Raw genomic sequence first — 26,674 nt, 5'->3', positions numbered from 1 at the left:
AGAAAATTCCCAGTACTATACATCAAATTTAGTAGAGGATCCATTTGGTAGCTCAGCTGGGAAGGCAAATGGACATAACAAATGGATAATTTTTTAGATTTAGGTTTACAGTTTTGCATGTTGTAACATGCATGTTACATGTTCTTAAATTTAAACTTTGCACAGAAAGAAAATTGGGAAATTCAAGCTATATTTGAAAGGAAACTAATTCATATTTTACTTGCAGTGGGGGCGGGGGGCCGGGGAGGAGATAATACTGCTGCCATAGGTCTATTTCGGGTTAGGAAACAGACTCAAATCAGGATTGTCTGTGCATCGTTTCCTTCTTTTTAGTAGTGTTCAGAAGACCATATAATGCTAAAATCTAAGAACAGCCTGAAAGACAATCCTTTCAGAAGGTTATTGAGGGGTTTTTTTAGTGTCACAGCCTCCCCTTTTTCTCCCTCCTCTCCAGATTCTATTCTTACCAAATCAAAATGCATTACCTCTGCATGCAAGTGCTCACAGTGGTTGCAAAGCATTTGGACCGTGGCGACTCTTTGACACGCAGGTCATAGTTTAATTTTCTCTAACTTAATGAGTTTTCTATGAACTTTTCATGGACAAACTAGCTTCATTAACTGTAAATGTTTCTGTTGATCTTGGCAAAGCTTAAGAAATGTGAGGAAATAATAAAAATGTGTTCTGCACCATTTGCAGTTTGTAGACTGAAGTAAGTCCCAATTCTGTGAGCATTCAGATAGGTGCTTAGGTTGACCTACCTGAGGATTGGTCCTGTGCAAGTATTTGCAAAGCCTAGACTTTTGCTTTCTAATTGAAAAAAGAGGAGTGTGTAGAAAAACAAATGTTTGTTCAAGCCTCTTTAAGATATGTCATTCATAAATTAGGTGACCAAGAGGAAACCTTTGCATCTCAAGAGTATCTACTAAGAATCTGATGTGTGTTTGGACTTCAGACCATAGTACTGGAGAAAAGAAGGCTGCGGGGAGACCTGATTATGGCCTTTCAATACCTAAAGGGGGCCTATAGGAAAGATGGGGAAAATCTTTTTAGTAGGGCCAGCTGTGACAGGGCAGGGAGTCATGGTTTTAAACTACAACAGGGTAGGTTTAGACTAGATATAAGGAAGAAATTCTTTACAATGAGGGTGGTGAAACACTGGAACAGGTTGCCCAGAGAGGTGGTGGAGGCCCCATCCCTGGAAGCATTCAAGGCCAGGTTGGACGGGGCTCTGAGCAACCTGATCTAGTTAGCGGTGTCCCTGCTCACTGCAGGGGGGTTGGACTAGATGACCTCTAGGGGTCCCTTCCAACCCAAAACATTCTGTGATTCTATACTCACATAAGCAAAGCGCTTGTGGGAATGTGTTCTGAAGCTTCCAGTGAAAGATGTAACTTTGATTTTACTGTTTAACAGAGCACAGAATAAGATTTGTGTCAGTTTTACGACTCTATTGTTTATTTATCACTTGGAGTATTTAGGTCAAACAGACTAAACTTTGTGGTTCATGGAACCCACTTGCATTCAACAAAAAAAAAAAAAGCTGGGTTTGGATCCTTTTGCCTTCCATTTTAATTCTGCAGATGCATTAATTGTGTGTGTAAATAAAGACCACTGAATTTTGTTTGAGTGCTAAAGCAAGAGCAAATCTTCTCCATTGGGGAATTATAACCATTGTAAGAACAAATAGGTAAATTCATGTGACGTTGTTCAGATGAACATGGCAGTAAGCCTGGCTGAGGGCAGTGATATTTTTTCTTATGGTTTGGCCATTTTATTGAGAAGCATAGAGTGAGTTCTAAAGTTAAACTGACCAATCTGAGATAAAGTAATAGCGAATACTCAGATTAGCAGTTTGAGTTGATAGTATGTGGGAGCCTCAGCTTCAAATAAGACTAAAATCCTATGGCATAAGTGGCAGTACTGAAATTTCAGTTTGCTGAATCCACACCAAATTTTTAGGTTGGACATTACTACATGTTATATTACTGCCTACTATAAACCATATTCCTTGACGGGCCAGTTTCCTCAAGCTTGAGGCATTGTTTAGCTCTTACTGGAGGCTTGTGTATTTAGGCTGTTCAGAGAGGTGGCAGTGAAGTTATAGCTGAAGATACCAGTGATGCAAAGACAAACTCTAGAAACTGCCTGGTGTATATACGTGTATTTGTTTGAAAGGAACACGTGCTGTCTGCATAAGAATTCATCCTGTGTATCTATTCATAGCACTTCAGTCTGCAGGGGGTTTGGCTATACGCTGAGTTGATAAGACTAGGAAAAAAGCACACTGAGAGTCAGATCTCAACTAGCTTTCAAACAGAATTGTGGGTTTAAGGTTTTTGAGGAGCCTTCCGGATATTTTAACCCAGACTTATCTCTTGAGCACTTGTACAAAACGTTGTGAATGTGATACTTCTCTTAAAGCTTATGTGTAATTAGCATAATTGAATGTGAAGATCCTCTTTATTGCTCTTGACTAAGTTTTGAAGTGTGTTAATATAAAATTCTGTAGTAAAAGTAATTATCTAAGGGGAGCAGCAAGTATTTTTATCTCACTTTTTAAGATGTTCATCAGTATTTTTTGTTTATCACTGTTATCAGCAAATAAGGTAAGTTGCAAGTAAGAGGTAAGGTCTTGTGCAGGATTAGGAGGTACTTAAGCCATTGGATGTAGTAAGTATTAAACTTATGCTGTGAGACCTCTTAGGTAGTCTGTTTCTATGAATTTTTGAGTCCATCTTCATTGGAAAGGGGATTGAGGTTATTCTATTAAGTTCTTCTTTAGCATTTTGGAGAGTTAACTTTGTGATTTAGAAATTAGATTAAGCTGGTATAAATATATTTAACATTGTATAATTTCTTTCTAGATGCACGGAATAATTCTTGTTGTACTCTTCTGTGTGATACAGGTGATACTGGCCAAGGAGCAAGAACATGGATAAAACAACTTTTGAATCAAGACATGGCTTTCCAGCATATAAGAGTAATTTACCCAACAGCTCCTGCCAGGTACTGTTTAATATATTTAACTGTAGGTTTAAATTACTCTGTTCCAGTGCTGTAAAATACATTTGTGAATATTGGTACAGATTGTCATAGCACTTCATTCTTCTTTCACGTGTATATGCTTTTTGGCAAAACTGGAGCTCAACAGTGCATTGCTGCCCAGGGACTGTGATTTTAAGTGGTTAAGACTCTAAATGGTTAAGCATTCCCAGAAGTCACAATGTCTAATTCAAATTCAGCTCTTGTCCTCCTAGTGTCTTTCCATCTCCTTGATACAAATAGAAGGAGATACTCCAATGTGCGTTCTAATGGCATTATGGAGCCATGTTCTGGATCATAATCCTACCTCTATTAACTCCTATACATTAACCACTGAAATATTCTGTTGTATTTAATGCCAGGTTTCAGTTCTGAAGGTGGTCCATCTTTCTGGCAAGTAGGATGTGAATAGTCTTCACCTGCTGGAGAAAGGACTGGGAATTTAAAATTGCACATTTCTTCTAGTTTGAATCCTGACCGAGCTGTTTCAAAGAGAATTGTGTTCAATGTTCACTGTAGGCAGAAATCTCATTACTAAATGACACTCTGTGTTCAGTGGTAGATGAGAAATGTGGATAAAAATATTTACCCCTGGGAACTTGAAAGTTAATGAGGTCAAACCTAAAGGCTAAAAGCTACAGACACCTACCTCCATATTTAGTTATTTGAAGACACGGCCTTATATTTCAGAGATGTTTAATTTTTCTTAATATAAATTCATTTTTAAGGGGCCTGTGGCTCCAAGTTAGAAAAATATTTCCTTGAAAGGTAATAGGGCTTAAGTTTCTTTCTGAATTTGTGCGTAAGTGTGGATGAATGCTGAAAGGAAAAGGAAATTATGACATTCTACATGGACTTTCGAGGTACAGAGGTTTGAAAGTCAGAAAAAAAATTTCTTGGAGGCTATAAACAAGTACAATAGCAGATTTTGTCTGGCACTCACTAATATGTGAAAAAAAACCCAAAACAAACCAACCTTTCCTTGACCATGTATTTTTATGATCTACTTAGGCAGGAAAAGCAATTGAGAGATTGCAGTGTGAATGTACTCACTGTTACAGAAAAATCAAGCCCATGAGTGGAAGTCTTTGAAGCAGTGTGTTTTGGGTTAGTCGGTAGTGAATATGATTTTCCGTAAAAAAAATCTGCTCATTACTTCATTGATGACAGGGTAAAGTGATGCTAGAGTTATCAGTGGCACATCACACATACTGATGGGCTCCATTTCTTCCCTGTCAACACAGCAGGTACTGGAGAAATGCAGGAGGTTTTGCTTCACTGTGAAACGATCTTTCTTCACATTACATGCAGCCAGAGCACCTCAGACCACATCTGTTAGGCCAGTGCTTTACTTTTCCATCCCACTGCACTGCTGGGGTCCAATCCTTCTCTCATTTGTTTTGGTTTCTTTGGATAACTTTGGTAAACTATGTATAAATAATTAACCAGCAAGGTCTCCTGACTCAGATGAGTGGCATTTATGGGGAATTTGTTTTTGTCTTAAGACTTTGGATTTCAGTACTTTGGTAAACAGATGGGAAGAAAGATAGCGTTGTAAATAACAGATGTGAATAAAGAGTTAATTTCACTCTGTTTTTTAAGTCAGGGTTACTCTTGTTCTTTAAAGCAGATAGAGGTCATGCATGAGTTGATTCAGAAGTCTGTTTTAGCAAAACTGTGAAGAGTTGTATATTCAAAGAATAAAAAATACCCACACCGTTTGTCTTTGACTGGCAATATGAAGTACGCTTGGGAATATTAGCGTACAGCCCTGTGTTGCTGATAAGCACCATTAGCTGACATAATGAAATAAAACAGATGCCCTCAAGTACAAAAATGTTTGCCACTGTTTACAGCAGTGATGAAGTGAAGTTTGTGAAGATCTGTGTTACTGGTTGAAAACGAAATAACAGAAGCCTTTACAGACCCATTTCATGTTGTTTTGGTATCCAAGTCCAAAACGCACTATGCTTTTTGAAACATTTGTGGTGATCGCTCTCCTTTCTTCCACAGAAAGAAAAATCAAGGCCTAGAACATCCAAACTTGAATGGCAGTCATTAAAATAATTATATCCGCTTTAGGAATTTGAATATGTGGTCTAATTTTATGTGTGTGTGTATGTAATAGGTTTTGATAAGGATTCCAAGTGCTTCTGGCACCAACAGAGGAATTCAGCATCATTCATAATGAGACCTATAGGTAGATGGTTACAGCTGTGCAGATATGCCGAAGAAGGTTCTGATCCAGTCTTTTATCACATAGAGTGATATGCTGGTGGAAAGCTATGCTGATGTGAGTGCGAGTCTCTGTGGGTGGCACAACCTGCCCCTGCATTGTCAATTATAGGAGCAGATTGCAAAGTTTGCCAGCAGGTTTTTACACTGGTGATGAATTCAAAGAAAAGCTTAAAGTTAGGCAAGGCCGTACTAGGATTGCTTGGCTAATGTGCTCTTCTGGCAAAATACTGTTAATGTGGATCTAGTTCATACTCTATAAACTCCTGTCTTTTCCAGCGTAACTTACCACATACACATTGAACACTCTCCGTCACAGTAGTTATGCCAGTAAAAGCAGTTTTGATGATACAACTGCAGTGCTAGAGGCTTTGGCAGGATAAGCTGCAGGTCAGGAATACCGCTTCACGTTTTTGATGGATATAATTCTGCTGATAGATATATCTATAGATTTGGCCATATGCATTCTTCACCTCTATTAAATAGACTTCTGAAAAGCAGTGGAATTCACGTTTTTCAATAAAACATCAATATTTTTTTTTTTTCCTTTGTGGAGGGTGGATGTGGTTTATGTTTACATTTGTTTAGATTTTGTCCCAGGCACTGAAGCATACATATTTTTCATTGACTGCAACATCAGATGTTCAGATGCGTTTTGATTCAAGAGTCGATATGTTTGAAAATTATTTTTGAAAACCAGCCCAGCATATAATCTAGAAGAATTCTAAAAGATGTTCTCTGGCTTCATTAGCATTGATTTCAGCAAACACTAGAGAGAATACTTCCATTTTGTGGGTAAAAGCAATAGAATGTTACTGAACTACATTTTATAAAACTGGTTTTTACTGTTCATTATAGGTCTCTGTAGAAAGTTACACTTTTAAAGAAAGATTTACTTTAATCATTTTTATAATGTGTAGGGTCTGTGTAGAGAATGATCACCAGATGTCCTCTGGACAGGTAAAGTGTTTGCAACGCTTTGTCACACTCATCCCTCATCACTGTGGAAAGTCCTATGAGTCTCTCATTTGTTTGTTTCCTGAGTGAAAATAACAGAATGTAGATGGTGCAATTTACTATTAAGAAAGAAAAACTTGCAAAATTTCTAAGTAAAATGCTTGTGATAAAAAGCATGCTTAGATAAAAAGAGGGAAAAATACATGGATTTGAAGTGTAATGTAGTGAGAGTAGTGGCACCTGATTTTGGAATATGTTTGGAAATTAAATGCATGTAGCTGAGTCATGCAAATTTTGCTTTACAAATGAAAATTTTCAGACATTGCTTTGAGAAGTTTTGTTTTTCTCTGTAATGTAGGCAACTGGGATACTAAAAAATGAGTAGAGATCTTGTTTTAATAGGCTGTGGTTTTAACTATCTAGCTTGCTTTTGAGATCAGTGCTTCTGTACATATATTAAACTTGTTAAACATAACAGAATCCTATTTCCTCTCTCTTGTAATGCTAATATGTATATCTTTAATTAAAAAAAAAAAGAAGCTCAAATTGTAGCCCTAGCAGCTGATGCAATCCCAAAAGCCACGTCTACAGTAATAGTTTTAAGGGAAAGGGTTTCCTTTTTCCTTTTTTATTTGGGTCAGGATGGATACAGCTTTAAATACTGTCTCAGCTGCTATAACTGTGACTTAAACATTAGGTTTCTTTTGAGTTTCTAAATCAGAACTGAATACCACCCAATTTAACCTTTTTTTTTTTTTTTTCTTTAATAGAAAGTGATAGTTTAAATTGGCATTGCAGGAGCTAACGTGGTAAAGTTAAAACCATTTAGACTCTACTTGTTTTAATAAGTATACCTTACCTTCTATAATTCCCTTAAAAAAATCTAGGTCAAAGATTCTTTGCGTTGTCTAGCATTCCATTCTGACAGTCCTTCTCTTTTGCAAGTCAGAAAGTAAGCTATAAATACTTGGGCTATTTTGTGCACCTTTTTGACATTCACTCAACATACCTTTCTGTGGCCAATAAGTCTCTATGCAGAGTTTGTTGTCTGGGTTTTTTTTTTTCCCATTTTTCCCTAATTTCCCTTGTCTCTAAGCACATGGCTGGTAAGCACCACTCAGTGTTATGTGGCCTGGTACTTCATCCTTTCACCTAAGTTCACATCTTTACTCAGCTCATGGGTGGAAATGAATTTCATCTCATCGTAGTCCCCATTTGGCTGTATTGCAAAACCACCAGACAGTTTGGCACCGCTAGCTACATTGGCAGTCTCTGCTTGTGAGAGGCCTAGGACTGGAAAAGCAGCAGGGGTACCGCAGGTCAGGCTTGAGAGGGATTGGCGGAGCCGTGTCAGGGAGCATGCATGGTGCCTATCATACTACGTTTGGCTCAAGCAAATGTTATTAATTCTTCACTTTTGTAAGCCCTAACCTCATTCATAAATTTAACACAAAGAAGTCTTTTTAGAGCTGGAAGTTTGAGGGACAAATGGAAAGGGTTTTGGTTGATATCATCGTTCATCTCCTTCTGTAAGTAGAAATCGAACATATTCTCCATAATAAAGATAGAAGCATACTTAGGTAAAGTATTCATCTTTTCCTTTTATTTCTCCACTTCCATTTGATGACGAAAGCATATGGATATGCATACATGAAATGCCTTACATCATATACTAAATACCATGTGGAATGCAATAAACACTTGTCAGAGATACTTTAGTCATGCTTTGGGAAAATAAAGTAGAGCATGGTGGCAATAATCTTGGATTTCTAATCTCTTTAACTACATCATGCTCTTAGACATCCTTTTTCTTGTTTTTCTTCTCTCAACTGTTTTCCAGTTCAGAAGAGTTGGGAAACAGTGGTTTTTAAATGGCCCCTCCAGCAAGCAGTTGTGGGGTTCTTAGTTACGTGTCGTTCTGTGCTCTCACTTTACAGTCTTTTCAGGGATTTCTGTGCTTAGCTAGTGTCATTCATCCATCCTCAGTGTTTGCCACCAGCCTGTGAAAGATACCACTCTGAATCTGAGAGTGTCTTTCAAACCCCGTAATAGAGACCTGATTGAGACTGGATCCTGGTTTGCCTCTTGCCACTTTCTTTCAGTGAATTCGTAAAGCAGCCACTGTTACCTGGTTGCTGAGGAACTGGCAGTGTCTAGAAAAGGTCACTTACAGTCTTCTCAACCATAACATTATTGCCATTTCTGATTAGTACAAATCCCCACAATTTATACCTACACACCAAAAAACCCCCCCAAACGAACCCAACAAACCAACAGAATCAAACTCAGAATTTGACCTTCTGAGTTTTATGTCAGCTTCTATTGTGGCTTCCTTTGTCTTGAATGAATAAGATTTGACCCAAGTAACAAAAGCTGTCAACATGGTATTTCTTCAGGTAACCATTCTGTACTGGCTCAGCTAGCTCTCATTTCAGGCAATATATATCCAGAATAACTCTTATCAAAAGCATTTGCGTGTGGTTGAGTGAACAGACACAGGTTGTTCTGTGAAACAGAAAAAATTACTCCTCAAGGAGATCATTCTTGCCTTCCTTTTTATTTTTTTTTTTAAGTATACTTCCAAGTTTAAGCTGTTTGAATTTCTGACACATCTTATGCTGTGTTACCATACCACAAAGCTTCATTCTTAAGATGTGTTGAACCACAGTTTTAGCGTGCGATATACCTTGGACTAGAGCTTTGAATTATACTACTGATTTGAATAGGTGGATTCTCTGCCTTGTCCCCCTTTTCTTTTAAAATTCACTTTCTGCCTCAAGCAGACAGTGGGAATTAAAGAGCAGAGTTATGAACCAGGTTTTCTGTTGCAGTGTACTAGTACCAGCAGTGAGAGTATGCTAGTGGAGAATTTGGGACTGGGGAGTAACTTTGCTGTCATTGGAAAAACCTGCCATTGGCTTTAAGAGAGTCAAGTCTTGACTTGAAATTATCTGAAGTTAACAGAAGTGGAGAGCAACTGAATAATGCTACACAAGGTTCAAATTCAGATCTAAAACCATGCCAAATCCTAACTCCAAAATGAAGCTATTAGCATAGCAAGACTTGCTTCTAGAACTTAAGCAGTCTGGCAATGTGCTCTGTAGTTTTTCTCGAAGGGATGCATAGACTTCCAAAAGACAACATTACAATGTCTCATGTGACTCTGTGCCTCCTAACTGAGGGGAGATGGGTTTGGGAAGGAAGCAAAAGTGAGGATTTCAAAAATTTTGATCTTTTTCTTTCTTTGAATCTTGAAGCCTAACTTCAGTATAAATTCCCAGTTCTGTCTGATGTCTTGGGAAGTTCTGTCTGGAACTTCAAGAAGGCTGTAAGCCAGCACCAGTGGTCTGGGTTTTATGTGACTGCATTAGCAGGGTGATCATTAGCACTGAGCATGAAGGCAGTGATACAGTTGTGTATCAGGAGAAGGAGTTGGGGGAAGAATATTTACTATTTATTAATGTGCTGTCTGCTACTCTTACGTTTCTTATTTAAAGCAGCTAGTAGTGCTGGCTTGTCTTTGAACTTAAAACATTGGACAGGGACAGTGATTTATTGGATAACGAATAAAAACACCTGTAGTTTTATGTGAATTGCTATGCTAATAGCATCATTTTGGAGTTAGGATTTGGCATGGGTTTAGATCTGAATTTGAACCTTGTGTAGCATCATTCAGTTGCTCTCCACTTCTGTTAACTTCAGATAATTTCAAACTGTTTAGCACAATTCTAAAAGTGATTAAGAAGGTCTGGAGTATATAATCTGTGCTCCAGGAAGGTGGAGAAAGATGGTGTTACTGCTTCCTGCTTTCACTATATTTTCATCGTTAGTACATAACTGACATTAGCAGAAGCTAACCTATCTTCAGTATGTGAAAACTTAAATGATCGGCGTTCTTTGAAACTTTGCAGTGAAATCAACAGTGAAAATTACTTCTATCTGAATACATGTTTAAAAGATTGAAAGGATGATAAGTACTTGAGAGATATTACAGGCTATATTTTCCTTTTAAGACATCCGTATGTTAGGTGTGTAGGATCTTCTTGAAACTGCAGTCTCATGCAAGAAGTGTATGTGTGAGAAAAGTTGCAGATCAACGCACACCCTTAAAAAACAAGACCTATAAAGTAATCAGAAAACATGGTCTAGAGCGATTTGAGCATGTTGGGAAGCGTTTTAAAGATTCTTTTCCTCAGGGTGCCTGCAATTTCTTTAATGCTGTTTGATATTAGCCATGTCTCCTTTACGTCGTCTTTTCTCTTTATTTTTAAATGTTGAGAGTTAGTTCAATTTGTAGGAAATGGTGTTTCAAATGTGTCTTAGAAATGGGTACAAGTTTGGAAGTTGGGTATGCCGAGAGAGACCGTTCTTGATTCTTGTTTTCTTGTACAGATTTGAATCTTTTATGTGCTCCGAAGCAAGCAAAACAAACACACACATGCACGCCCCAACACACCGCCCAACAAAAACACCCCACACACAAGTTGGGGGGCTGTGTATTTTCATTCTGAGTTTCAACAGCACATGTTTTAGAGACATGGAGCTTTATTTTTAGTATTATTTTAAAAAGAGAATAAAGAAAGTGAGGCATAGAGGAACAAAATCATCAAGACTAATGTTAGGGGTTTTGATTAAACTTAGGAAAGCAAAAAATCCAAACTTAAAGCTGACTGTTTGGTCTGACACTGTCCTTAACTGACCATGCTGATCTTACCAGATGGAGTTTTCACTCCACTCTGTATTTCTGTGCTTTTGTCTATTTCAGTCCAGCCTCTCGTGTCACTGTAACATAGGGATTTTTTTTATTATTATTATTTTTCTTTTGTGGTTTAATTGTATGAAAAATGTTTGTTCTGTGTTCTTGGAGCTGTACAGATGGTTCCATGCCAAACATATTTGTTTACCGTGGTAATGTCTGAGTTGTAGTGTGCCAGCTAATAAAGGGATTTATTTAAGGAACAAGGTGAATGACTAAAACAGATGTGCCAGTTGGGTGAACCATTGAAAGAATCTTACTTCTTAGCTTTATGTAAAGGTTATTTTTAATGCATTTCTGAGAAATCAAGAGTGGTTGCAAGGATGTTTTTGAGACAGCTGAAAGCATCTTGTCCGTTTGCTTGGGGGTGTCTTCCTGTGGCCATAAGACACATTAGTCTTTCATCTATCTTACTGAAGAATTTGCAAAGAGAGCAGGTAAAAGGCCTGAGTTTCAATGTCTGATCAAATATTATAATCTCATGATGTATTTTGTCCTGTTTATAAATCGTATGAATCTGTCTTCTAGTTGTGGGGAAACCTGTTTTAATAGTTCTGTAAAGTAATTGTAATTTTCTGTAATGTAATACATATTTGTATCTTCAAGGAAAATCCTGGGTCAAGCTGCTGTAATAGTACTAAAACCTTACACATCTTTTCTCACACAAAAATAAGGTACTCTAGTTTTACTAGAAAATTAAGCGGTCTGGCTGCTACGCATTTTAACCAGGACTGATGTAAAAGTGGCTGAGAGAGAAGCTGAAATGGTGAATTAAATGCTGTTTATCCAAGCCCTTAGTCTGCTGTACATCACATGATCCAAGGACTTCCAGAAACTCCACTGATTCCACTGTTGGTATTCTTGACTGGAATGTCTCCTCTTAGGAACTGACTTCTGTGAATTAGAGATTTGTAATATTATTTCTCAGGGATTGATCAATTCATTTGGGAAGAATCCTGAAGACAGTGTTAATACTAAAGAGAAGTTAAAAACAAACAAACAAAAAAAAGCAAAAACATTTTAATAACTTTTTAAAAATGTAGCTTTAGCTTGTTGGGTGTACAAAATATTTCCTCTGAATTTCCTTTAATTTAGGAGTTACCTTTTTTTAATAGACTAGTAAGGGCTAACTTGAAAAAAAATAATAATTTGTTAATTCTGGTGCTTAAGTATATGGTTTGTTTTGAATTAAGCAAATGAGGACCAACTTAAGGCACACACTGTATTAAACTTGACCACATACTTGTATGCCATTTTGAATAACAGTAGATTGTTGTGGGTTTTAGGGACTCATACCTGAAGCTGTGCTCAAAAAGATGAAACTGTGTAGTCGGTCTGTACCTATCTGTTGCTGTTTGTTTCCTCTTTCTTTATATTTGGCTTACTAGCTTTTAGGTCATGGACTTTATTTATTTCATGTTCATGTCACTGGGCAGAAGAAAATCTGTGTTCTGTCATTTTTGACTTTGTGACTGAGTGATGCAAATAGTATACTGCCTTTTGTACGCTCGTACTACTGGCAGTATTTATGGTTTAGAAATAGCCATTTACATATGTGAAATCTCTCTGGTATTAATAAAGGCAGAATTTGTTCCTTCATTAAGAATAATTGAAATAGGTGCTTTCTCATTTTAGGTTAGTTGTGGTTTTGTTTAGTTGTAGTACTGAAAAAAATCCACACAGAAGTCAATGTTAGCGTTTTCAGTGGGTTCCCACCCAGACAAATTTATCAAAGGCTGGCTGTAGGCAATGATTGTAATCTGATCTGAGCTTAAGTAAAACTGAAAAATGTGCCCTCTGATTAAACATTGCAATTAAGGATTTTAGGGGGCTTGGTTTTGAGATGAAACATCGATCTCAAAGCAGTATGTTTGGTATTAAATTGTAGAGCCGTTGCAAGGCAATTAGATCACCTTTCTTGGGATTTTAGGGCTCTATCCATCATCTTTATTCAAAAACAAAAGAAAAGGCTGCTTTGAATTGTAGCTTCCTTGATTATCTGAGGTTTGGGCAGCATGTTAAAGCACTTAAAATACTAATCTGACAACACAGTATTACGAGGGGGAAGTATTATGTCTCTAATTTGTGTCTGTGCACCAATCCAGTAAGCAACATGGCATTTCTTTCAATTATTTTTATGAGATACCTGCCCCATTAAGGTGTGAGGATGACTTTTTATTTAAGAAAAAAAAAATTGACGGAAGAAAATTTTGTAAATACCTAGAGGTTCGTGATAGCCGTCTCCTGTCAATTTTGACAAGGATAAGACCCCTGAATCCCATAAAGTTAGCTCCTGCAAAGCTGTCTTGTTTAGCAGTTACTTCAGTCTGTCCTATTCCTAGGTGGATTTCAACCCTAACTTTGTTTAGGATTAAGAACCTCTTGACAGGGTTAGGATTTAAAATGTTCAGCTGACCTGGTCAACCTTGACATTGAACTGACTGAAACTTGCATTTTATACAGCTTCCAAACGCTATCTTCGTTCCTGAAGGACAGCGTTTTGAATGCAAGGAAATGCAATGTGACTGGATGTGAATTGAGTTAGACCCAAAAGGGGTTCCTTCTCTCCTTCACTGAAGAGAAACTGAATTGTCTGTTTATCAGGTATGCTGAAGGCTTTTGATCTTATGCTTGGTTAATCATCTCTTTTCTTTTCCTTCCACCACTCCAGGCCATATACACCTATGAAAGGAGCCTTTTCCACTGTGTGGTTTGACAGGTATAAGATCTCTATTGATTGTCCAGAACACATGGAAAGTATTGATTCTATGTGCCAGAGACTTACAGACTTGATCAATGATGAAATTAAAAACGGCATTGCAAAGAGCAGGATACTAATAGGTAAGAGATATTTATTTTTAATGTGTTTATTTTAATGTCTTTTAATTGTTAAGAGATCATCCGCATTGAATTTACTCCATCCTGAAAGCTCACAAGCGTGCCTTGCAAATGCTGAACAGCCCCTTCAGCAGTCAATCCTCAAGAATATTGAATCATTATTTAAACCTGTATCAGATGGGGAACGTGGCTAACTGCAAACAGTGTCCTCAAAAATGTAACTTAAAACTTTTTATTGTAAATAGTCATTTGTAATTGTTATTTGAAATACAGGGTGGGCAGTGATTTACTTTAAAAAGTAGATATTTTTACTATTTCCTTTTAGCCCTGTTCGAGGAATGAAAAGCATACTTTCCCAAAGTGACTTGTATTTTGGAGAGTGGAAATGTATCATATAATAATAATGAGCTTTTCCTTACAGCTGTAAGCATTTTGGGTTAATTCATGGGGAAAAAATTTGCATGTTACACATCACTAAAGATTAACACTTGATAACAAATGAAGTATTAGCTGTCATAGTTCATATGTGTCTATCTTCCTGTCCCTCCTAATTTCCACAAATTTCCAGTAACTTTCACAGTACTTCTGTGAAACAGGTAATGGGATTTTGAGGCACAAGAGTTGAGGGAATGGAGTAGACTATGTCGGAGAGGGAGTGAGAATTCATGAGTCCTTGGCTCCCTGTCCCATCCCTAGACCACAAACTATTTCAGGTTGGGGAAAAAAACCCTTAATGTGGGAACTTATAAATTTATGGCCAACTGAGTCATGCCGTCAAAATTCTGCCCGGTGGAGCCACTACTGTTCAGCCTACATGTTTTCTTGGTCCAGCCCCATGTTGCTCTTTGAAGGCCTCTGTTTACTTTCCCTTTCTGGCTCATTGCCCTGGCTGCAGAATGCATTGTTTTGGATGGTTGTCAGCATAGGCTCTTTGATCTGTCTTCCCCGTGTTATACCTGCTGGCTTGGAAACAGCTGAAGAAGCACAGGTGCTTTTCTGTAGGGTGAGCTAGGAGATATTCTGTGTACAGATCCAGCTTGCTACTAGGCTTTTCTCCTTTCTCTATAGCCTTCAAAATTAAATCTAGTGAGACTGCGGAGTATGAAAGTTGTTTTACAAGTCATAAGCAGAGTAAGGAAGTTGGTATGCGCCGATTGTTTCAGCCCGTAGATTCTTTGGAAGTCCCCGTCTCTGTGTGTTTGCATTCCTCATTTGTAAATCAGAAATAATTATGCTTATTTTCTTACTCTGAGAGCTTTGATTTCAGGCTTCTAGAGTAAGGCACTATTTCCTTGCCTCTGTGACAGGGACTACATGCGTACATTCTCACAGTTGAATCTAATATTTGTGTAACAAACAAAATAAGGCAGCCCTGAATTAGGTCCATCCAAAGTGCAGAAGGGGACCTGTGTAGATGCATAAGAAATTTGCTAGTGGTAAATGAGTTGTGTCACTTCTGGCAGCACAAGATTAAGTATTTTTCCATGAGGACTTTGTGCCGCCTTTGCACTGTTTTTGATGATTAACCAGTGTGTGATACAGTGGAGAATGAAGCTTCGAGATCCTGCAAGGTTTCTGTGCATAAAGGTTGGGTTTGGTATCAGCCTAAGTCAGCCTAACGTGACATTCTTAGATGTTTTAGATGGGACTTTGTGCAAATAATTGCCCATCCTCTGGCATTGTCAAAGAACTAAATCACGTCAGATCTTGTTAGATTTATCTTTGAAAAAGTCGGGACATCCATCTGGAGGCTTGAGATAACAAGCCGGGGACAGACAGTGGATTTTTGAGTGTGGGTGCGATAGAGTTGGAAGAGGCAGCTTTCTTGAGGTGAAGGGAAAGCAGAGGAAACCACAGTGAAATGTTGCTAGGAATATTTCCCCAGTGCCTTCAGTGACGTGGTATCATGTTGGAGATCTATAATGAGAATACTGGTACATATCTTATTATAGAAAATAGAAATAAAATAGTTGAGAGAAGAGACTGGAGGGCTTGGGAGTTTGTGGAGAGCAGTGGGGGCCTTTTCAGGTAGGTCACAGAAGCCAAGAGAGCAGAGCAATTGCATGAAGAGGGAGTTACAGGGAATGAGATGGTTGTTAAAGAGTTAAGGAGAACTGGGTTGTGGGACTGTCTATTTTGTAATGAGTGGGAGTTTTAATGAGTGGAAAGAAAACAAAATGAGTATGAGGAGGGTAACAAGATTGAAGGTTATGGTTTTATATGGAATAGCGGACTAGAAATTACAGGCTGAGGATGAGTGTCAGATATTGTTAGATGAGGGTGAGCGAGGTGTTAGGCAAGCAGGAAGGTGGGTAGCTGCTGACAGCTCAGAGGTGTGGGCTCAGAAGGCAAGGTCTGAGGGAGCACTGTGCAAAGGAGAGCGAGTGGGAAGAGAGGGGAAGCAGGAGCAGGCTCTCAAGCAGGGGAAAATGAGAAGCCCAACACCTGGTGTTCTGGGGGTTGATTCTTCTTCTGGAGCCACTCAAAATTTCCACAACACTCAAGATTGTGGGTGCAGTTAAGATCATTTGTACTGAAAGAAATTATAGCCTGCACTGTTTGTTTCAGTAGCACAGTTAGCTCTGAAATCCGCAAGTGGCTGCTTGTGGGGGCAGACCTCTAAAGCTGGGCTTGGAGTCCAGGCTGTGCAATGCCACTCCTCTCTTTCTATATCAAGAAAAATACCGGTGCAGCCTTGTTTTTAACAGCTGCTCTGTGAATCTACTTCTAAAGAATTAAGTTTCTTAATTCACTGGAAGTAAATAAAGTCTTATTATTCAAAGTTCCATATCAATTTAGTGTAGCAACCAGCACACAGTAGTACGTGGCTCATCTACCCGTTCTATTGCTTGACAGTTTTGTGAGTTGCTTTCCTACTAATACAGAAGTCTTTTGGAGGAAATAGACTTCTGGTTCATTAAGGTTTATTTCCCCTGACCTTGAAGGAGGAAGGAAGGGAGACTGGCTGCGATATATAATTATTCAAAAATAATTATATCATCCTCAGAATTTGATAGTGGAAGTCACTTTTTAGCCAAACATTCCTGTTGAGTTACTCTTGCTGATCTTCCTGGCTAAAGCACTTCTTGCAAATAATCCTGTAAGTAGGTTTATATTGAGTTTGGAGATAAAAGAAGATGATAAAATTAGTCAAATTCTGACACTTGGAGCTTTGATAGTATCCCTTCTTAAGAACTGCATGTATTCCTTCTTTATAAATGCCTGAATTCATTGCTTAATTAGCTAAACAAGCAAATTACCACAGTTTGAAGTGTGGAACAATAATTTCTTTTTCTGTTTAAAACTGAGTTGGTTTTTCAGGTGGTGGTGGTTTTGTTTTGCTTTCTTGTGTGTGTTTGTGTTTTTAACTGCTTCCATAGTGATAGTGTACTATAACTCTGTTTAGGTGGAAATTGTCAAAGTTTTCAACAATCGTATTCAAGAATATGTTAGAAGCTCTTGAAAGAAACGGCCACTTCACATTTGGAGTGTTCCAATAGTGCTCACTTCAGTCAACTACACTTCAGTGAAAGGCAGTCTTTTTGTTCCCTTTTTTTGTTCTTAATTTAGCGCTACTTTCCTACTTTTACAGGTCACTTTTTGTGTAGTGCAGAAATGCTGATCCAAGCGTGTTGGTCTCTGCCACCTGTAGTCACTTGTGTAAGCAGCCAGTGAAAATAAACTTTCTGTAACAGTCCTGTAGATTTGACTGTATGCCAAAAACCACATGCATGATTCCTGACCCCTTGTACTATAACAATAACACAAGACACACAACCACTTCTTGTTTACTGCTAGACTTCTTACATAGCTACTGAACCATGGTGGAAGTAACATGAAAGCTCTGTGCTTCTTGTAAATATTAGCATTTCCATCTCTCTCAGTGTGTGCGAGAATGGGATGGGGAGGAAATTACTTGGCTTTGACATCCCAGAGAAAGAGGATTCTTTGGGAAGATTAAAAAATCAACAATAAATCGTTAAAGCGTTGGACAAACTATTTCACCTACAGTCTTGGTATTTTATGTCTTTTGCTTCTAAGCCTTTTGCTGTCGCTCATCTTACCTTGTATCTTCTGTCTTAATTAGGAAAACGCTGTCTTTCATTTAGAGGCACTTACTACCTTGCTCTCACAGAGTAAATTCATGGGTTTATATTGCCATTTGTCAGTGCAATTCAAGTGAGATTTCTCTTTCTGTACCACCCATTACGTGGCTTTGTGGTTTATCTAAATTATGCCTATGAGATGCTGGGCTCAAAGCAGTACTGTTAGTCCATCTCCCCCATGATACCAGCAAACATTTCATTAATTTTCAGTGCGTTGGTGTAAATTTGCATTGCATTTGTACTTCAAGGAAAATGTTTGCTCCTTTTCTTTGTCTGCACCTGAACTGGCCATTTGTTTTATTTTTGGCGCTCTACTACTCTTTTTACTTCCTGATGTGCAAGCAAGAGACATTAAAAATAAGTGTTTCTGTTTCCTTCATAAATCATTCATTAGGAGATACAAATGCTAATAATTTTAGCCAGAGAGTAGGATCCACCACTTGTCACTTTGTTTCCCATCTCTTGCTGGTGTCCATATAAATGTATCTAGAAACGAGGGTCTTTGAAAGGTGGCACATTCTCAGTTTCTATCTGCATGGTGAATGACGGGCTTAGCAAATGCTAGTGAAGATTAGGAGTACATAAGGCTTACAGCAGTAAAACCAAAAATAATTCAATCATGATACTGTCATTACATATTATCATCAGATAATATGGCTGGGGGAAGAAAAGAATTGTAAAGTGAATTGAATTCTGATCTTTTCAGCCTTAGTAGAAACTCTGTTGAATACATATGCTTACTCGTCTTTAATAAATGCCTGAATTCAGTGCAAAATTAAATGGATGGATAGGCTTTTAGAATGTTTGCGAGTCATGTGCAGACATGCCACAGGGTGCACATTAACCTGTACTTTCTTCACAGTCGTGCCTGCAGGATCATAGAAGAGTGAGGCTTAACAACATTCACTAATCCATCTTCATGTGTCAGTGCAGGTTAGGCAAATCCTTAGCGTGGCTTTTCTGACTTGTTCTAAAAGACCTCCGTTAATGGGAGGTTCACAGCTTTCCAAGGCAGCCTATTCCTGTGCTTCACTATTCTTCACTTTAGAGAGACTATCTTCTAGTTTCTTTTCTGTGATTCAATTTAAAATCATGAATGCCATGAGCATAAATAATAGGTTACCCTCTTCCTTTTTCCATGTTGTGCCGTTATGCTGACTGCAAAAATGACAGGTAAGTGTTGCAGCAGGGCTGTGCTATCATCCTCAGAAACAACCAAGAAAACACACTAGGTGTAAATAAAGCAAGCCATAGATTTGGTAGAGTAACATCTTAGTAAAAAATTATTTGAGACTTTTTATGGATTTTATTTTCCTTCTAGTGCTAAAAATTATGATTCCTTAGGTACACATGTTGGGTTCTCCTCTACTACCCATATCAGTTGAAAATACAACTGTAACTGGTTCTGGTTTTACTGCAAGTTGATACATTAGAAACTATTGTGTACTTCTTTTTACAAGAAAGCGGTAACACTTGCACCACCTGAATATGCATTTCAAAATGTGTTTTGGCTGGTGAGAAAGTTGGATAGCAAATTGATTCATGTTCTGAACAAGAGGAAGTGGCAGAGCCAGTCCAGGGAAGTTGCCTTTGTTCTTGTAAAGAGTCTTAGTTACTGAGTAACAAACAGAATAAAAAGGCTATCAAAGGTGGAAGCCATTCACTGCAGTTCTGCTAGTGTGTAAGGTTAGTGTTTAGTGAAGTTTCATGAATAGATTAAAAGGAGAAAATCGCTGCTGTGAGGAAATTCACTTGAGACAAAGTACACGTTTGAGCACTTACACAGGAGCAGTGTTCAGGGACTTCTGTGGAAAAGGGAATTGCTGTTCCACTGGCATTTGTAGTCTTCGCTGATACTCATATATGAACACTGTTAAATGTATATAATACTTCTATTCATGGATGAAAAAGGAAGGTCAAAACAGAAAGTCAGCTTCTTTGCAGATGATGTGTAGAACAAGGTTTTGCTGTTACCATTAATAGAAAGTAAATCGCAGAAAGTCCCTAGGGAGAGCGGAAAGTAAACTGAAATGTAGCTTTAGGGAAAAATTCCTGATAACAAACTGATTAAAGTAACTCTAAGTTAAAATATCTAAAGAAAGGAGAAAGTTAGAATGAAAACTGCTGGGAGAGTGGAAAGAAAATGAGGCAAGAGTATGTAATGTATTGTGATGATAACAGAATGGGCAAAGACAGTTTCTAACTCTGCTGGTGTAGCCTTATACAGCAGAAGAGTATTTGTCTCTCCTTGCACTGTGCTGGCACAGGCACTGTATGCTTTAGCATTCATCTCTTGCCACTTTGTTACTAAAGCTGTACTGACAAATTTGAAGAAATACCGGGAAGATGAAGAACAGCTGCTAGAGAGAAACTAGTGAAGAAATGCTGCTTAAAATAAACACCCCAAAACCCATCCCTACACCCAAGTCCGAATCCTTATCTCCTCGAAGTCTGGGGCTTAGCTTCTTCTCTTCCTCTTTTGGTTCTGTACTGTAACGAAGCAGTTTCTACCTCTGCCACTCAAATTCATGCAAGAAGAGCTCAAGGTCTGTCTTTGCAAGGAGCAGAAGATCTATATTCAATGCAGATGGCAGAATTCATGCACAAAATGTGATTAATAACTAAAATTTGTTTCCTACAGCTGTGATTTCTAGTGTGGAAAATTGCTTTGATCATGTTTTAAAATTACACTGGGAAGACCGAAAAAGTGATCTGGTTTGGTTTTCCCTAAGTCCATAATCACTACCTATAACAAATTGACTAAGGCATTTTACAGTCAGATCTATAGGACTCAGGAAGCAATCGGCAATGTCAAACCTGTGTTTGTTAGAGAGGTGTATTTTTCTGTAAAGAAGAATGAAAACCTAAAGAGCTCTCTGAACTCAGGAATAGGTCATTACAGGCACTGAAGTGGAGCACAGGGGAGAAGGCAGAGTTTTTAGCATGCTCTCATGTATACAGGACACAAGAGGGACAGACTAAATAAAGAAACCTTTGTGCTAGATAATAAAGTTAGTCATTTTCTGAGATACAAACCCAAACATTGTTAGATCAAATACAAAGAAATTAATAAAGCTGAAGTGTGACAGTAGGTAAATATTTGGTTTCCCGAACTCCATATAATGTTGAAGCATTGTCATAGACCAGATTATCATTTCAGATGGATACAAATGAGGTGCAAATTAATATAAATCAAGATCTTTAGCAGAAGTGAGCTCAAGGTTTTATACAAACACTTTGATGTTTAAAAGGCTCCTAAGGCCATTTACAAGCTCTGGAAAGAAGGTTTTATCACTGAAAAATGGCAGCTGTGATGTGCATTTCTACAAGCAGGAATAAATTACAATGAGAAATTCAGTGTCTATTCACTCTGTGTTACATCATCATATGGTGGGGGTTACTTCAACATAGTTACAGATTGTACTCCAGCAAAGAATGTTTTGGTTTTAGTAAATGATTGCATCAGAGTTTCCTTCTGATTGAAATTCTTTAATTTGGAAGTGTGGCGATCCTGTGATTTCAGCAGATCTTTCTCAACTAACAAAGCAAGTTACAAGCAGATTTTTTCTCACTGAAAAGGGGTATTGCCTAGAAACCAGCACTCCACAGAAGCAGATTTGAGGTCATAAATGCATACTTGAGTGAAATTTCTTTGCAACTGAAAGGAAAGTGCTTTACTTAATTGAGTCTGGTTTGTATGTGCTTACCTTTTAGCCTGTAACCTCCTTTGCAAGGCAGGAAAACTAATGCAAATAGTTAGATGCTTTCCTGAACTGGTATCCTGAGCGTTGTAGAGCCAACACTTTTTAACTGTTTTGAAGCATTAATCACAGCTGTCTTTAAAAATACATATAAGGGGTAAATGGAAAATGAATGTACTTTTTATGTGAAACCTGTTGGCAAATTCTGAACTTCTGTGCATGCCCGTTGTACTTCTTGGAAATAGATGGGTCTCAAGCAAAGGGCTTGCTATGTTCTGCCCATCTAAGGTTGAAATGTTGCCATGTCATTTTTGATCTTGATTAACAGTCGTCACACAATCTGCTTAGCAATGCTGTGAGGTTTATGTATTCTTTGTGCTGACATCATTGGTGTACATAAGCATACTTGTACTTTTGTGATCTGCTTACATTCTGACTGTCACTTCATACATTTGTTTTGTGTAATATCTGTACCTGCCTCCTATTTTTCCTTAATCCAAAATTTGAATTCTCATAAAAGTTCTTGACTGAGCATGTTGTTTATGTTATATCAAATTTACACTTATACTGACATACTTGTAATCAAAAAAAATTTGTCTCGGACTACAAATGCTTATTTGAAATGTTGTTTCTGAAGCATTTACTATATGACATTTACTCAAGAGATTGTTGTGGTATTGAGTGGTAAACTTTAGGTTTTCCCCTGGAAACCCAAATTTAAAGAACTAGTCCTTTGTATTACATTTTCTCATAGTAGTATGAGCCATATAAAAGAACCATTACCTAATATTCTTCTAAACAGAAGGTGACTGCATTGTCAAAGACTGCTGGTGAGTAATTGCAGATAGTGTTGCCAAATTGTGACTAACTGGGTACAAAATTTTAGATTAAATCATTTACAAACTAGTAATGAGTTTTCAATGCAGCTTTTTTTCCTGTATTCTAAAATACTTAAAATGGACTTCATCTTATATGTGGACAAAGTATATCTCTATTTATTTGTAATCTAATGCAGAATGGTGTCTCATACTCTAAATGCTACTTTTTGGGTTTGGGGATGACAGCATCATTCAGAATGATCACAAGGAAACAAAGAAGTAAATGATCAGATTCCACAGGAGACTATAAAGGAAACTTCAGCACAAGATGTTGTTATTTACGTAGTAACTTTGCATAGCTGTTGTATTTTATATACTTTCTCAGAAGGCTGTATTTTTTTTTTCTCTGTCTCTTCATGTGGCGTCAGTGGTGTTGAATTTTTGTGATTATTATGACACTTGTGCAATGTACATATATTTTTTTATTGCAGAATTGTTTTACACATAACAAGAGAATATGTCTGGTAGGAAATAGTGATGCAAATGAAAGGCTTGCAGTAGTATTTTCAATTTCTTTTTTGTGAAGACAAGTTTATTCAAAATTTCAGGTGATGTGGGCTGTTCTGCTTTTCCTCAACTTCCTTTCTTTCTGAACTGCCACTGGGCACTTAAACATACTACATTTAACTTTGAACTGGTTAAAGATTGATCCAGAGGGTAAATAGCAGGTACTGGCTTTATTTACCAAAGATAAATATCAGGGTATTATCAGCCCCCTGGGTGCATAGCTAAGGGATCCCACGTATATGTCCTGGTTTCAGGATACAGCTCTCCTAATTCAATTAAGGACTTTGAAAAAGGAAAGCAAGACTCCAGTCTTCACGTTCTGTAGTCTTGCTCTTTCTATGTAAGATTCAGGTCCTGTAAATCAGGAACCTGCAGTTACCGCTTTTGGACATAATTGTCTCTTAAGACTACAGGGTAACAGTAAGTAGAAAGAAGAATCAGAAATCCAGTAGAAATACCTACCAGAAATTAATCAGAAATCAAAAAAATAATGTGGTGTGGGAGAAAGAAAGAAAACTTCATGTCTGGATTAGTATAGTGATTTCAGGGAAAATTCCTACACAAATCCAGCCAAATCTTCCAGTCTTAATGTGGGATGGAGTGAGAGCTAGATGGGCCTTAGACCTGCTGGGACTTGCAGATAAACATGCTGGAGGCAGATTCCCCATTAGGAACAGTCTCACCGTGACCCAACTAATATTTACAAAGTGCAGCATTTTCCACCTCTGAGCTTGTGTGCGCCAGAGATTTCCTGTGTGGTCCCAGGTTCCGGTGAAGTACCAAAGTTGCAGGGTGTCATTGGGCTTGGTTTCAGTGCTGCATGGGGCACTGCTTCCTGCCTGGGTTTCATTTAGCACCCATGTCAAACTTCGGCAAGGCCTGGGCTCAGAATTTTGCAGCTAATTAACAGCAGTTAACTACCTGGCACAAACCCATTGTATCACTGGTACCCTGGATGGTAACGCCGCTCTAAGTAGAGCTGAAGTCATAACTTTTCTGCTGGTTGACATCTCTGTGCTGGAAGAGATTTCAGCAGCCGGTCATTCTTCACCCTAGTCGTTACCTGGATGCAGTCAGTATAACAGCCTATGTACTGTGTCCTTGTGAAGTAATGCGGTAGTCTGGATTTCTTTCCTAATGAATGGGCATTTGTCATGTAAAAATCACCCCTGAGGAATTATCTCACGTGAGGAATTAGTGCAGCTGATGAGATGTAGGAACACAGAAGCCATTAATTCAGAGGTCCTGTTAGAGCTCAGATGGGGTACATATCAATTTTTCCCTATTTATCACATATACTGAGGTGTAGCAACCAAAAAAACCCTCAACCTGTGTACTAGTCTAATGCGGTGAATGTTCAATGATTACGTGCAATAGTGATACAGATCTTTCACATGTGAATGCTACTAGCCTAGGGGAAAAATAAGTTGAATAACAAAGCAGTGAGAATTTTCTGTTTGTAGAGTTTTGCTTTGTTAACATCAGAATATATGGCCACAGTGCTCGACTACCTGGTAGGGACCATAGATGAATGGCTTCTAAAGTAATGGTATTTTGGCTGATTTTTTTTTTTTTTTTTTAATTTTTCTCTCAGTAATGAATCTTCAACAGTACCTTAGCTATCCAACTTCTTAATTAAATTATGCTTTGATTTAAGATCATTGTAACCTTTTATGTTACTCAGAATGGTTTTTTGATTGCATTGTATATAGAAGAAGCAAGTCTGAAGATAAAAATAAATTGTACACTGGGTTACACAGGCATATAGCCAAATCCAATCTTTGTTTCTTTTATTGCATCCTAGGAGGCTTTTCCATGGGAGGTGGAATGGCAATGCATTTAGCATATAGGTTTCATCAAGATCTGGCAGGAGTCTTTGCTTTGTCTAGTTTCCTGAATAAAGACTCTGCTGTTTACCAGGTGAGTTTGTGGTAGACTTCACAGAAAAACTGGTTAGCTAAAAGAAAAAACATGATAATTAAAATTGAGTACACCATGTTTATTCATCTGAGGCAATTGATTAATACTCTAAACTTACGACATTTCCTGGACATAGATACGCAGAGTATAAGGGTAGTGAGGCTTTAAAGCTGTCCTTAAATTATGGTTTTGAACAGACATGACAATTATTTTATTCAAAGTCAGTCAGTATAGAAGGCAGATTAAAAAATCAAATGCTTTTCAAGTTGTCCTTAGTTGTTTGAAAGTCCATGTAAGTGTAATTATTCTTTGAAAATTTGTGATGAATTGTAATACTCATGGGCTCCATCTGCTGTCATTAATTTTTTTCTATTTCTCTTATTCAGAGAGGGATATAGACCTTAAAGTGAACCCTATAGTTTGTCAAGAGTTAGCACATTGGATTTTGAAGTGCAGAGGTTTTTTTTCAGTATTTCCTTGTTTGCTTTTGTAAAGATAGTACAATATAACCACTAAAGTGCAGGTGAATAAATGTGATGCTATGTAAATTATCACCATGTAATTGTAACTATTCTTTTAAAATTTTTAGTGATGTGTCTGACTCTTTCTTCTCCATCTAGGCTTTGAAAAGAAATGAAAGTGTTCTTCCAGAGTTATTTCAGTGTCATGGAACTGCTGATGATCTGGTTCTCTACTCATGGGGTGAAGAGACGAACAAGATGTTAAAGTCACTGGGAGTATCAGCATCACTTCATACTTTTCCAAACCTTAATCATGAGTTAAGCAGAATGGAAATAGAAAAACTAAAAACCTGGATTGTAAAAAAATTACCTGTTGAAGCAGCAAAGACAAACAATTAAAAGAAGATGCAGCTTTCATGTACTTCCTGATTTTTGTGGTTTTAAGATTGTGCGTGGCTTGTATATGGGTGTCCCATATACGTTATATAAGCACAGCTTCAGGTAGACACTGTTATATTCCATAAAGCTCACTGAAGTGGTGAAATGATGGTGCTGACTATTAACATTAATTTTATCACATGGGTTTCTTTTTCTGTTTTCTTGCCCTGTTTTTAAATACACATCCCTGTCAGTCTATGGAAAATAATGATTGATGATATTAAAAGCATTCCTAAATAATCAAAACTGTATTCAGGAAGCATTGCTCTGAATTTCCCAGATAAGTTGGGGGGGAGAAGGGGGAGTTTTAAGATGGAAAAATATGCAGTGATATGGTTGTCTTTCTAATGGCATTAGAGCAGAAAAAGGCCAATTATTAAAATAATGGACTTGCAGAAATACATGCATATATATTCAAGTTAGTTCACTGAGAGGAACCATACTGGCTTCGGTTGGATTCTGAGCATGTGGGAATGAACGTGCATCAAAGCAGAGTTGTATGTCACCTCAAAAAAATAACTGAGGTTTAAAAGTCTCAAGTAGCTATGTCTAGCTATTCCATGGACTCTTGTTACTACCCATTCTTGTTGTTTTGTTACTCAAATCTGGCTTTATGTGAGTTGCTTGAGCCCTGTGTGGTTTATAGGGTAGGGTTTTTTTAAAAACAAAAAACGTGCCATCGTGATTGTTAAGATCTGTCCTGGTTTTGAAGAAATCATTCTTTGGGCACTGTTCCTGTAGAAACTTATTTTTGCCAACAGTTTTATTTTGGTCTGCAAGATCACTTTTTAAATTAAAAGAGGAGGATACTTGACTCCTCCGTGAGTATTTA

The 26,674-nt window shown here is 37.8% G+C and overlaps 1 protein-coding gene across 1 annotated transcript; it reads left to right on the top strand.

The window, feature by feature from the left end:
* The first annotated feature begins 486 nt into the window (after window positions 1-486).
* Window positions 487-25,999, top strand: LYPLAL1 (lysophospholipase like 1). Its single transcript, XM_035902208.1, has 5 exons — window positions 487-550; window positions 2,910-3,009; window positions 13,665-13,834; window positions 24,828-24,943; window positions 25,564-25,999. Exons 2-5 carry the CDS (start codon window positions 2,963-2,965, stop codon window positions 25,801-25,803), a joined length of 573 nt encoding a protein of 190 aa, XP_035758101.1. The 5' UTR covers window positions 487-550; window positions 2,910-2,962; the 3' UTR covers window positions 25,804-25,999.
* Window positions 26,000-26,674: the final 675 nt, after the last annotated feature.

The sequence above is a fragment of the Egretta garzetta genome, unplaced genomic scaffold (assembly GCF_000687185.1).
Source record: "Egretta garzetta isolate BGI_Z169 unplaced genomic scaffold, ASM68718v1 scaffold339, whole genome shotgun sequence".
Taxonomy (NCBI): Eukaryota; Metazoa; Chordata; class Aves; order Pelecaniformes; family Ardeidae; genus Egretta; species Egretta garzetta.
This window is presented reverse-complemented; position numbering and strand designations above follow the sequence as displayed.

What these genes read in the sequence shown, in the direction of transcription:
- LYPLAL1 (XM_035902208.1), top strand. Translation starts at nt 2,963, where the DNA reads ATGGCTTTCCAGCATATAAGAGTAATTTACCCAACAGCTCCTGCCAG. An exon ending in TACCCAACAGCTCCTGCCAG is followed by an intron (nt 3,010 to 13,664) that starts GTACTGTTTAAT and finishes CCACCACTCCAG; the next exon opens with GCCATATACACCTATGAAAG. An exon ending in AAAGAGCAGGATACTAATAG is followed by an intron (nt 13,835 to 24,827) that starts GTAAGAGATATT and finishes ATTGCATCCTAG; the next exon opens with GAGGCTTTTCCATGGGAGGT.